The sequence below is a fragment of the Chlamydomonas reinhardtii genome, chromosome 17 (genome assembly GCF_000002595.2).
Source record: "Chlamydomonas reinhardtii strain CC-503 cw92 mt+ chromosome 17, whole genome shotgun sequence".
Taxonomy (NCBI): domain Eukaryota; kingdom Viridiplantae; phylum Chlorophyta; class Chlorophyceae; order Chlamydomonadales; family Chlamydomonadaceae; genus Chlamydomonas; species Chlamydomonas reinhardtii.
This window is the reverse complement of record NC_057020.1, coordinates 5,437,977-5,450,419: the sequence shown is the minus strand read 5'-3', so window position 1 is coordinate 5,450,419 and position 12,443 is coordinate 5,437,977. Positions and strand designations below refer to the sequence as shown.

The 12,443-nt window shown below is 62.6% G+C and overlaps 3 protein-coding genes across 4 annotated transcripts; 1 reads left to right on the top strand and 2 right to left on the bottom strand.

Annotated features, from left to right (window-relative positions):
* Positions 1 to 10: 10 nt before the first annotated feature.
* On the bottom strand, positions 11 to 4,841 carry CHLRE_17g737050v5 (uncharacterized protein). The gene is made up of 13 exons (XM_043072567.1): positions 4,731 to 4,841; positions 4,530 to 4,622; positions 4,335 to 4,398; positions 3,948 to 4,023; positions 3,584 to 3,648; positions 3,243 to 3,320; positions 2,849 to 3,022; positions 2,440 to 2,580; positions 2,051 to 2,198; positions 1,679 to 1,782; positions 1,349 to 1,403; positions 1,142 to 1,192; positions 11 to 979 (listed from the first exon to the last, which is right to left on the bottom strand). The coding sequence occupies exons 3-13, from the start codon at positions 4,344 to 4,346 to the stop codon at positions 669 to 671; spliced, it is 1,215 nt and encodes a 404-aa protein (XP_042915026.1). The 5' UTR covers positions 4,347 to 4,398; positions 4,530 to 4,622; positions 4,731 to 4,841; the 3' UTR covers positions 11 to 668.
* A 100-nt stretch (positions 4,842 to 4,941) lies between these two features.
* On the top strand, positions 4,942 to 6,877 carry CHLRE_17g737000v5 (uncharacterized protein). The gene is made up of 4 exons (XM_001699563.2): positions 4,942 to 5,051; positions 5,135 to 5,216; positions 5,454 to 5,528; positions 5,851 to 6,877. The coding sequence occupies exons 1-4, from the start codon at positions 5,011 to 5,013 to the stop codon at positions 5,866 to 5,868; spliced, it is 216 nt and encodes a 71-aa protein (XP_001699615.2). The 5' UTR covers positions 4,942 to 5,010; the 3' UTR covers positions 5,869 to 6,877.
* Positions 6,878 to 6,879: 2 nt separating this feature from the next.
* Positions 6,880 to 12,421, bottom strand: CHLRE_17g736950v5 (uncharacterized protein). 2 transcript variants are annotated; one of them, XM_043072565.1, is made up of 8 exons: positions 10,759 to 12,421; positions 10,143 to 10,576; positions 9,787 to 9,894; positions 9,227 to 9,571; positions 7,887 to 8,888; positions 7,488 to 7,649; positions 7,271 to 7,339; positions 6,880 to 7,061 (listed from the first exon to the last, which is right to left on the bottom strand). In XM_043072565.1, the coding sequence occupies exons 1-8, from the start codon at positions 12,038 to 12,040 to the stop codon at positions 6,903 to 6,905; spliced, it is 3,561 nt and encodes a 1,186-aa protein (XP_042915024.1). In that variant the 5' UTR covers positions 12,041 to 12,421; the 3' UTR covers positions 6,880 to 6,902. The 2 variants fall into 2 exon arrangements, with proteins under 2 accessions (XP_042915024.1, XP_042915025.1); XM_043072566.1 differs by having other exon boundaries at positions 7,887 to 8,882.
* Positions 12,422 to 12,443: the final 22 nt, after the last annotated feature.

Below are 12,443 nucleotides of genomic sequence, written 5' to 3'. Positions count from 1 at the left end.
GGGTGTTCACTGGGCGCTTGTTACCATTACAGGGACCTTCGCCGCCTTACAGTCGGCGACTGTATGTCGCTACTGGATGTGGCTATGTTGGTCAAGAGCACATGGTATGCGCAGGCGCCACCTCCCGCAGTGTAATCAGCCACTCCACCTTCCCAGTCCAAGCGTCTCGTGCTGCCGCGTATTGCACCTTCCAATCATGCCAGGAGCCTCGTGCGCTGCCTAGCTGTGTCAAACCAGCGTGGGACTCGTCTGCTGTACGTCATCCCTGGTCACATTCGGTGCGGTGCCTGTTGACGTTGCCACGAATGCCACCCTTCGCTGCCGTGCGTTGCCACATGACAAGCCATCGGAGCTCTCGGATTCGCACTGTATCCTCAATCTCTCAGATCCACTCGTCCACTCGCCAATTCGTAAACATGTCTGATCAGCACCTGACACAGCAGGGGCTTCCCCAGGCGAGCTGCGCCTTCTGACTCAATGCTCAAATACTCTTGCTTGAACAGCTAGTGCAGTCCTATTCTTCAGTCTGCCACTCTGCCTGGCGGCCCGCTGCCGGCAGGACTTGCACATGCCATTGGGCATTCCAACTCAAACCCCTCCCCCACCTACAGTACCCCAACCTGCAAAGCACCCTCCACACACCACCAACGCTGCCCCATGCTGTACGCTTAGAGGAAGGGGTTTCCAGGCTCCTCCTTGGCTGGCGCCGCCGCGATGCCCTCAGCAGCCGCCGGCGCAGCCACCGCGGGCACCAACGGCGCAGCTGGCGCGGGCGCCACAGGCGCAGCCGGCGCGGGCGCCACAGGTGCAGCCGGCGCGGGCGTCGCGGGAGCAGGTGCAGCCGCCGGCGCAGCCGGCGCGCCACTGGTGCTGGCCGCTGGGGGCGCACCGTCGTCGCGTGTGTTCATCTTGGCTAGCTGCTCGGCGGTCTTGTCCGCCACCTTCTCCGCCATCTTCGTCATGCCCGCCATGAACTTGCCTGAAATGGAAGACGAAGTGGGTTGTGATTGCTTGCGGTTAAGCGGCATGAGACCTTGAACCCGCCGAAGCCGAGGGCAGTAGCAAGGTGCTTGGGGCATGGCGCACCATGAACTGCGCTCGGGACTAATACAGGTGCAAATGCAGGCGCTGTGCAACTCACCCAGGCCCTGCTTGACCTTCTCCACGCTCGGCGCCGCACCGCCGCTCGACGCTGCATGCGCAAGATGGCGGTAAAAGCGCTGAGCATTGCGTTCTCGTTCACGCTACAAAACCGGCACTGGTGGAGCATGCTGTCAAACATCTTCCCCTGTCAAGGCCTCTGCACGAGCATCCTGAACCGTAGCCTCAGACGTAGCCCCCTGCGCACCTCCGCCGCCCGACACGTCCGCGCGGATGCCGCGGCCCGCCAGCATCTCCTCCACCTGCACATCGTTGTGTGCACCAGCGTTGTTTGACGTGCACGCCAGCCTCCTCATTACCTGTCTCGAGTTCAATGCGCCTCTTCGCCAACGAGCACGTCAGCACTAATGACCAGGCACCGCGCTGAGCCGCTGAGGCAGCCAAACCAGGCACAGGTCGCCGCCCCGCCGCCCGCCCCGCCACCCGCCCCGCTTCCCATCCCGCTTCCCGCCCCACAATGGTGTTCATGCCGCGCTCATGCCGCCCAGCAACACAGAACACATGTGCCCAGCCCCACCTCGCGCTGCTTCATCTCCCGGAACTTGTCGATGGTGGCCATGGGCAGCGAGCCAATGTGGTCGAACGCCGTGGCCATCAGTACGTCGCGCTGGTGCATGGTGGCTGCGGTAATTTGCGGGTGGCGAGGTTGCAGGCACCGATGTTAGGCCGATGAAGAGGGCACAGATGACGAGGGCCTTGCATCCAGGGAGTACGAGAAGCGTCCAGGCTTCACTGCACGCTATCTTCGATAGACAGGTGCACGCCAACCCGAATGGCCTCGACTAGCAACACCGCGGTCTGGCTACGGTTCTTGTAGTGGCCAAAGGCGGGCGGCAGGGTGGCATCCGCAGCCCTGTGGCTATTGCATAGCGTGCCTTGCGCTGCGCACCTGCGGCGTTGCGCATGCGCATGAGCAGCTCGCCGGCATCGCCCACACGCAGCATGTTGTCCTCGTAGATCTTCAGCATGGCCAGCGCCACGCGGAACAGGATCTTGGGGCCCTCATAGAACAGCGAGTCCCAGGTCCGCATCACCGTCTGTGTGGGACGTGGAGGCGGAAGGAGAGGTGGTGAAGGCGGCGCGTGATTATGGTCAACCCGCGGACATCAACAGCTTTTGGGCAGCCAGGCAGGGTTGTGTGGCACCGCATGCTCTGCCCTGACCCCGCTTCCAAGCCCCCTCAGAAAGCTCTCCTTTCTACTCTTCGCGGTGTCTCAAACTGCATACGTTCACTAGGACATGCAACCAGCGACCGATGGAGCCAGGCACGAGCCGCACCTCGGACGGCAGCGACACGGAGAAGAGGCACAGGTACCAGTCGGTGGCGAGCATGGAGATGTCGAAGTCGATGGCCTGGAAGTGCTGCTGCAGCCGCGGGAGCTTGGTGCCGATCAGCTCGTCCAGCGCGCGCATCTCAATCTGGCAAGGCGCAGGGCACAATCTCTTTATTTGGCTAGGAGGGCCCCAGCGCATACACGAGTCACTGTAGTCGCTGTTAGTCTCATGCGCTATTACCCTACTGCATCTTGATTCCGGCGCCAACTCCCTGGCGCTGCGTTGTCTGTTGCGCTCCGGCGCTGCAGGCCCCGCGCCATCCACAACCCTCACAAACTCCGCTTCGCTCCCACACAACCCTCTAACCCGCACGCCCTCTCCACCACTGCTGTCCACCCGCGCGCCCACCCACCTGGCACCCCTCCAGGTTGCGGCTGTAGGTGCCCGGGTACAGAATGTCCTCGACCAGCGCCGCCAGCAGCCAGAACGCCGCCTCCTCGTTGCGGTTGAGCGCCACCAGCATCAGACCCACAATGGTATTCATGGCGCGCACGTAGCCCACGCGCTCGTTGTGCACGCTGTAGGCCTGTCGGGGGCAGGAGGTCGATGTGTGAAGATTGCAGGGAATTAGGTCGCGGTGAGGTGCACAAAGACGCACAAATTGCCGTGTTGGTGGGATGCTCTGGCGTGCGCTACTTTAATGAGATGGGCGCGGCGGGCAGGCTCGCGCACCCAGGTTAGTAACAGATGCGCGCAGCAGCTTTGCGCTCAGCTCCGCGAGCCTTCCGATGCACTGCCCGCCTCACCTGCAGCACGCGGCACAGCGCGGCGCGGCCGTCTGGACTGGACAGCCACGGGTGGTCGGGGAAGGTGTGGGTGGAGTCCTGTAGCGAGGAAGGAAGCACCGGCAAGAAGGCAATGAGGGTTATCGTGACGTATTCGTGGCGCAGCCAGCCAGGCGCGCCCGGGGCCAAGGACCCCAGGTAACAGGCGGCACTTTCCAGACCTGCCGGGTGAATGGGCACCTGCCTAGAACTGACCCAGCCTGAACGTCCAAGTTCCGGACCCAAGCTTGGTGAACCGTCTGTTGCCGCTCCCCGTGCTCACGCCGCTTCCCATGCCCTGCCACACCAACCCCTGCCCTCACCGTCTCGATGTCCTTCTTGTACTGCGACTCCTCGCCGGCCTTCACCATAATACTGTAGTAGTTGGCTAGACGACCAAGACAGGGCGATGGGCACAAGAGCAAGGATGATATGCGGCACCAGCGCGGACAACGACACTCTGTCTCGGCGGCTGCCGGAAACGTGACCCACATGCCATTCCCCCGTCGGGCCCCTCCCATAAGTATTATCGCTTGCATTGTCGTCTCTGCCTGTGATCCACAAGTTTGGCTTGAGTTGGTCTAGTTTGGCTGGTATTAACAGCCCCGCCCCGCAACAGGTTCAGACAGGACTCCGAGTGGTGGTACCGTATGGAGGAGTCTCTCCTGTAACTGCGCCGTGCCCCACCTGCGTGCCCCGCCTTCTTCTTGTTGGCGCCGCTAGTCTCCATCCACACCCAGTTGCGCAGAGTTGGCGGCACACCCTGTGCGCAGCGCCGGTACGGCAAGAAGCGCCAAGTAAATACGGGTGCACTACGCCAGTTACAGAGGCTGCCGCCGGCGCGCTGGTGTCATCAAGGATGCGGATTACAAGTGAAGGGACAGCCCGACAAGCCGGGGCACGCCGTACCCACGCCGCGAGGGGCCATCTTCGACCCAGAGAAACAACACCCGCCCCCTGGTTGGCTGCCGACCTTCATAGTGTTACGCACATGAGTCGAAGCCAAGCCGAAGCCCGCCAAAGCCCCACCGCCACGTAACACCCCTCATCTCGTCATCAAGGCGCCCGCCACACCTTGCGGATCATCTCCTTCAGCTTGGTCTCATTGCTGGGCAGCTTGTCCTTCTCGATGTAATGCCTACAATTATGCATGGCATGCAGAGAGTCGGCGGTACACAATGCGGCGCCTCATGACAGGGCCAGCTGACAACGCGGAAAACCGTGGACGGGAACCGGCAGAAGCTGCACCGTGCCTCAACCCCGACTCACTGCCAGAGCGGAACCTCGCGCTCCGCGTTAACATCGCAGCTGCGGCGCTCGTCCTCTTGAGACGGCAGCACCTTAATGGGGAAACCATACAAGCTGCGCGCGGAGGCATCGGCGAGGCAAGCGGGGACACATCAATCGCACTCTGTGGTGGCTCAGAGGAACTGCACCCACAAACAACGTCACGTTACGTCAATGCCTTACTCGTGCACGGTTACAGGTTGCTGCGCCATCCTCGAGTCCTGGGTGTTGCTGAGGGCTTCTACGAGGAAGAACACCGCTTACTTGCGGCGTGGCCGATGTTGGTTTGCACAGTATTATCAAGCACAGCAGATCATCAACGTTATGCAACGCTACTGCATGCTGTGAAATACGATGCCGCGCAGAAAGAAACTTCCATTCGCAACTTGCATGGGGTTCGCGAGTCAGCTAGTGTAAAGACGGTATTACCTCTCTAGGGCTGATACAGAAGTGTTATCACAAGATGGCAGACGACGAGGGTTTGGCGAAACGCCTTCAGGCAGAGTGAGACGTTTGGCAATTGCAAGTTTAGGCGAGACATATTTCTCAAGCTCTACCCGAGCCCCTCCCCTCACGTCGCAATACAGGCTAGATGCCGAAAATGCCAAGGCACTGCAAAGCAAGCGCAACATAGAGGTGACCGACGCGGAACTGGCGCAGCGCCTGCAGGTGTTGAGGGTTGGTGGCAGGGGTACAGAGCCAAGGGAGGCGGGGGCTATGCGGGGCTTCTCCACACTGGAATTCGGCAGACCCCATGCTACACGGGGCCTTACTCGTTACACAGGGCCTTACTCACTCGTCTGCACGTCCAATAGCAGCGGCGCCATCTGGCCTCCAACGTGGGCTATGTGCTCTCGGCCCCCATAGCTACCTCGCGTGCTGCGACCTCCTACCTCCTACCCCCAGGCGGAGGCTGATCTGGAGGCGGAATTTGAAGCAGCCAATCAGGCCATGGAGGCAAAGACGATGGAAGAAAGCAAGGTGAGCAATGTGAGCGTTAAAATATGCGCGTGTGGTAAGGAACAACGGGTAAGTGCCCCGCGGGCTGCATATTAAGGCTGCAGACAAGTCCAGACCGCAAGGGCGAATCGGTGTGCAGGCTCAGGGAGGCATGGCCACAACAACACACCGGACAGGCCCTAGGACCGCCGTGTGGGGTGCTGTTAACAGTCCTGCGATGATGTGGACCGCTGTGAGCATGTGTCAAGTTCGTACGCGCTGACGTACGCCACGGCGGCCACCGTCTCTCTGCGCGCAACGCCATCCTATCATCAGCGCCGCCATGCTTTCCTGCTGCTTGCAGACGGGACCGGCGAAATGACATGCTCTTGTATTACTTTGCGAAGCTGGGGGTTGCTGCAGTACAAGAGATTGGGCATCACCAGCTGCCACCCCTACGCTACCCGGATGCTACCCAACTCCAGCAAAAGCAGTGTGGGAAACGCAGAGGTGCAGAGTGACGCGGAGATGTGGCCCATGGGTTAACTGGTACTATGTCTTCTCTGCTGTCATCATGGTCCCCCCTGCTCACGGGATGGTGCAGACCTCTGCGTATACCTGCAGGTCAGGTTGCTGTTAAGTAGGGTCGCGCCCAATGTCCCGTAGTTCAATCGAGCACATATGGTCAAGTGAGTGCCTCCAGTAGACAGTAGTGTCAGGGATGCAGTAGTGTCATTGGAGTGAGGAGAAACGGTGGGACGCGCAGAGTACCCCTGAACAAATGCGGTCGATGACGGGCTGCTGTGCCAAATGGACGAGTGCTGACGAGTGAAGTGGCAACCTGGAAGGCACGGCTGAGTGGAGGTTGGAAAGTTTCTTCGCTTAATCATCTTGACACGATATATCATACCTTGCGGATTGCCAAGTTGCGCAGTGTCCAGACGCAACTAGCCAACTACATGCAGGACGCTGACCGCTGACGGCCGGATGCCGGGTTCAGTGACGGTTGCACCTAACGGCATTGGATGACTTTTAATGGTTGTAGGAGTAGGGACAGTACTCCTGACGCTTTGCAAAGGATGCGTACGTCCATCCTTGCTCCTCCGCGGCTTTGACGGAGCCTACCAAACTCACTAACTCGTAATGACATGCCAGTCACTGCTCTAGCAGCGTCGCCGCTCTGCCCGTCACGTCGCACCCAGCGTGCCGCTTTATCCCACCAAACAGTGCAGACGTGTACCAATACACCGACCTTCCACGCAAGAACGATACACGTTACCCGCTGGCCCACATCAAGCAAGCGCCCATACGCATTTTGCAGCCACGTGACCATTTCGCATCCAACGCACACTGCATCCACCACAAACTTCCGACCCCCGGCCTGGCATCGGCACCATGCCGCCCGCGTGCGGGCAGCTATCCACGTCGAACCACCATGCCAAGGATGGGGTCCCGCGAGTCGGTCCCATCGCCCTTGAGCCCGCCAGCGTTGATGGCCGGCGGCCAAATGATGAGGCTGTAGCCGTGCAGCGGTTGTTCCAGCTCAAGTGCCATGCTGCCGGCACTGCGCACGTCCTGTGGGTATGAAATAATAATGGGGGGGGCAGTGTGGCGGCAGGCGACGAACACGAGTGCAGCCCAGGACGAGGTTGAAGCGGGCATCAAGGTGTTCCCGGCAACGTACAGCTTGCAGACAACGCCGGAGGCAGAGAACATCACAGCGAAAAGCAGCGCTATTGGTTTGAGTCATATCTGGCACACAGGTGAGGGGCTGGGCGACTCACATTAACCACCTTGTTGAAGACGTCGATGGACTCCGGAAAGTCCGTGACCAGGATCACGTCGAGGCGCACCTGCGTCCATAATCGCGTTTGCGTTCGTCGCGCAGCGTTGCTATGGCTAACTCTACAACACATTCGCCCAAGCTGCAGCAGATGCATCAACAGCACGGCATCAGCCAAGCCCAACGGACCGCAGCACGACGCGGCGTGTGGCACTCACGTCTGCAACGCGGGTGGGGTACAGGGCGGACACTTCCGGCGGCATGACGGCGCGGCTCATGCACAGGTTGGGCCGTGTCTGTAGGGACTCGAACAGCTTCTCCGCCTCCGCGGCGCTGCCTTGCGGAATGGCGGGCTGGATGTTCTCCGGCATAACGCGGACCTGGACAAGGCAAGACAAAAAGAGTAAGCCCAGAGGTTTGAGCACCGCATCCAGAACAAGCGAGCGTACGCGTTTGTAGCATGGCCCTTCTTCTCAACACCGCTTCCCTCCCTCGCCCATATTCCTATATTGCCGAAGCGGCTTCCGCCCCGGCCGCGGACAGGCAGCCAGGCGGGTTAAGCAGCAGGCTGGTGACAGCAGATTGCGGATGGGACTACATGATGCACGTAGCCCCACCTGGAAGATGGGGTACTGATATTGCGAGTTGTCATTGTGCACGCCCAGCCTCGCCGCCCACATCTGCGGCACCGCGACAATGAATTGCGCCGGCTGCGGCGGCTGCGGCGGCTGTGCGACCATGGCTGGCATGTATGCATGCTGTGCCTGCTGTGCAGCCTGCTGCTGCGCTTGCTGTGCAGCCTGCTGCTGCGCCTGCACGCCGTACTGCTGCTGCGCCACCGCAGCGGCCGTGGCGGCAGCCACAGCTGCTGCCGCCTGCTGCTGCGCATGCGCCTGCGCCTGCACCTGCGCCTGCGTCTGCGCCTGCTGCTGCTGCTGCTGCTGTTGCACGGCCTGTGCCTGGGCCGCTGCGGCAGCGGCAGCGGCGGCCAAAGCCGGGTTGTACGTGACACCCATCATCGGAGGCCGTGCCGGCTGCGTGCCTGCTTGCCCCATGGCGCCAGGCTTCCCGAGATGTCCCTGCTGCGCCACGCTCTTCTTTGCGGCCGCCGCAGCTGCCGCAATCGCCACCTGCTGCGCCGCCATAATTTGCTGCGCCGCCGCTGCAGCGGCACTAACGGGCAGGGTGCCCGAACCCGTGCGATTTGCCGCTGCTGCCGCCAGCGTCGCCGCAGCCGCCGCCTGCTGCGCCTGCGTGTACTGCGGCGACTGGTGGTAGTAGTTGGCTGGCGAGGCCGTGGTGGAGAGCTGCCCGGGTGCCTGCCCTGGCGTGCCGCCTACACCCACGCTGTACATAGCAGCAGCTGCAGCGCCCGGCGCCACCGCTGCCGTGCCCGGCGCGCCGCCGTATTGCCCCATTCCGCTGACCGCCTGCGCCGTGCCGGGATACCCCGCGCCCTGCTGCTGTTGTTGCTGCGCCTGGTGCTGTTGCGCCGCCGCGCCGGCGACAGCCGCTGCCGCCGCTGCCGCCACGGCGGCCTGCTGTGCCGGATCGCCGTAGGCGGGCGTGACGCCGCCGGCCGCGTGTGGCTGCTGCCCCGGGTACACAGGTGTCTGTTGCTGTAATTGGCAGGGGAAGTAATGTTACAAGCTCACTACGACTGATCAGCAGGTATGCGTGCAAGACATCATGCACTCGGCGACAGTCATTGCTGGCATTACTTCTTGAGTTTGGGTCAGTCAACTAGGCGATCTCCAACTGGCACGAGTATAGCACCAAAGGCATGCGTCGAGTGACTTCTGACGTAGCACCCAGGACACGCTCTGTAAAGTGGGGCCTTGCGCCGCATAAATTCTGTCAGGCCATGCCAGCGTCTAGACCATACTGGTCTGCATAACCCGTCGCGCAGCGTCTGAAGCCCCGCCATCCTCCTGAACCCACAACGCGCCATGCTTACCGTTGACCGCGGCGCGCTCTGCGCCTCTTGCCCCGCCATGGTCGCCGCGGCGTCACCAAGCGCCTGTTGCTGCGTCTGCATTTGAGCCTGCTGCGCCGCCGCTTGCCCCGCGTGCTGAGCTGCGGCCGTGGCCGCAGCTGCTGCAGCCGCGGCGGCTGCGGCCGCCGCCGCCGCTTGGGCCTGTTGCGCCTGCTGTACCGCGGCCGCCGCCTGCTGGCGCTGCTGAAGCAGGAGTTGGTGCTGTTGCTGGCGGACGCGGTTTTTGGACTCGACCTCGCGCTTGAGCGCATGCGTAGCTGTGACCCAGGTTGGCGAGATGAAGGCGATGAACTCGCGCCTCTCGGGCTGCGTGGCAGGAGAGGATGCAACACGTCGTTGGGCAGTGGGGACGCGTGTGTGCGTGGCTGAGGTTTGCACCTGCACCGTTGCGAGGTTCGAGAAGGCTGCACATAGCCGGTACAACCGGCATGCAGGTGTGTTCATGTGCAGCGCCCACATTCATGACGAGCACGCTATCTGCAAGCCCGATTGCGGTTGCGCCCTGACCGGCGCGCACTTACAAAGCCGATGCGGATGTTCTGCGCCAGCTCGTTGCTCTGCTGCTCGCGGTCGCGGCATTCCAAGTGCTCGTTCACAATCATGAACATGTACTCCTTGCACGACATGGCCTGTGAGCGAGGCGGTGAGGGAGTAAGGCGTGAAGAGTATTGAGGCAGAAGGTGTGAGGAGCGCCGGCCCTGCGCCAATCCTGGACGTGGCCGGACACAAGCGCTGCCAACTCCTCAACATCAGCCATGTCACGGCATAACCCGCGGCCGTGACCCCAGCACGCTACGCGACGACGCGCCTGAACCAGCTGCTTCCCATTACGCAATTCCGAGGCCACACCACCACACCCACTGACGCAGGGACTCACGGTCTCGCGCGTGTAAAGCAACACGATGCTGAGGTGGATGTGGTACGACTGCCGCACGAGCCGCGCCAGGCTGTGGTACGTGTGCATGCCGGGCACATGCGTCGCGGCGCCGCGCACCGCGTTTGCGCTGCCCCCCGCCCCCAGCGCGGGCGGCGCCGCGCTGCCCTTCAGCCCCGGCACGTGCACCGGGAGCTGGTCCGCTGGCGAGGCTACCAGCATGAGCACGTGGCATTTGACGACGGGGTCGGCGGGCGCCGGCAGAGAGCCGCCGCCGGGCAGCGGCGGCGACACGGGGAAGCTGGAGGGCAGCGTCTGCAGGTAGATGACGTGCGCCAGCGCCTGCGTGAGCGCGATGGGGCCGAAGCCGCCGCCCGCGAACTGCACCGCGTCCAGCTGCGAGCGAACCTCACTCACTGACGTCGTCCAGGACGTGCCTGTGGAAGAGCGTTGAGCGTTGGGCGTGGGCAAAGGCATGGGGCGACGGACGTGCCGTGAGCAAGATGCTGTTTACCCGCAGCTTTGCGCCTGCAACCTAAGCCATGGGCAAGTAGCTCACAGTTCATTTGCCTGGCTGGACACAAGCCCGGGCCATCCCTGCCGTTCCCACATTGCTCACCGTCCACCGGCTGGTCGCACGTCCAGTCGGGCGTGCCCACAAGCACAACCGCCAACTCCACCAAGCCGAAGTTCCCCTTGTCGATGTGGCGCAGCAGCGGCTCCACATACAGCATACGCATGTTGTGCTGGAACTGCTGCATCGCCGCCGTGCACTCCACCAGGATAACCACACGGCTGTACTCGGGCGTGGGGTTGGCAGCAGCGGCAGCGGCAACTGCAGCCGCCGCCGTGGCACCGCCTGCAGCTGCGACGGCGCCTGCCGGCACCGTTCCCGACGCCGCCACGACGCCGGCGCCGGGCGACACTGCGCCTACAGCAGCATGCCCCGTGGCGCCGACTGCCGTGGGGGCCACCGCCGTCGTGGCGCCAGCCGTACTGGGTGCTCCCGTGCCAACGGTGGTAGGTGCTGTGGTTGGCGGCCCGGCAGTCCCCACAAGAGCTCCCGCGTGCGGCTGCTGTTGCTGTTGCTGTTGTTGTTGCTGCAATGCTTGTTGCTGCTGCTGAATCTGCTGTTGCATTGCTTGGTGCTGTTGCTGCAAAAGCTGCTGTTGCTGCTGTTGCTGCTGCTGCTGCTGCTGCTGCGCCTGCCCCGCCGCAGCAGGCTGCTGCTGTACTTGTACCTGCGCCTGCCCCGGCGTGCCCGCCGTTCCCCCGCTTGTGACACCCATAGCCGCCGCGGTGGGCATGCCTTGCTGTTGCATCTGCTGCGGTGGGCTCACGGCCATGGCCTGGTGCGGCTGCTGCTGCTGCTGCTGGAGGTGTGGCTGGGCCCCCGCGCCCATGCCCATGCCAACGCCTGGCATGCCCGCCCCCTGAACCACCTGTTGCGACGTGTGCATGCTGGGTTGCATGTGCTGTTGCTGTTGCGGCGTGTGCATACTGGATTGCATGTGCTGTCCGCCCTGCGCCTGCTGCTGCTGCTGCTGCATTGCTACCTGCTGCTGCATATGGTGCTGCATCATACCGCCTTGAGCGCCGGCCCCCATCCCCGCGCCCAGCGGTTGCTGTACCTGCTGAGGCTGCTGCGGGTAGCCCCCCGGCAGCCCATGCTGCTGCATCTGAGGGTGCGTCTGCGGCAGCTGCTGCGGCAAGCCCGCTTGGAGGTGCTGTGGCTGCGACGTAGGCGTGAGGTGCGCATGGGACGTAAACTGCTGCGGCGACGCGTACGGCTGCGGTGGCGTGGGCTGGTGCGCCTGAGGGTAGTGCGGGTGCTGCTGGTACTGCTGGTACTGCTGATATTGCTGCTGCTGTGGTTGCTGTTGATGGTAGTTTGGGTCCATGGTGGGCGCCACCAGCGCTCCAAGGGGCGGTCGTCGAGGTGCAGACTAAGCTACGACCAGATACCGCCAGTCCGTGGCCCCTCGCGAACCTTGGCTCCTTTATCCCTATAAGGTGCGTGCCATCTCCCCTTGGTTCAACCACTCAGGCCGTCTCCATATGCACCTCCGTTGAGCGCCCACGCTCCGCGCTCGATCGGTGGGGCAAGCCCTGCCAGGCTGCTTTCGTTGTTCTTAGAGCCTCCGGGTCAGGAGTGAACATCTCATCCGCATAATAACAAGGTCTCAACCGGTATTGCAAAAATGCAGTTTTGCTTTGGCGCGAGTGGCAGTGCGCAACGTTTATCGTTTTAGGGAAGTCACAGTCTCCTACTGTCAACAACTACGAAGCCTGTGCACTGGAGCG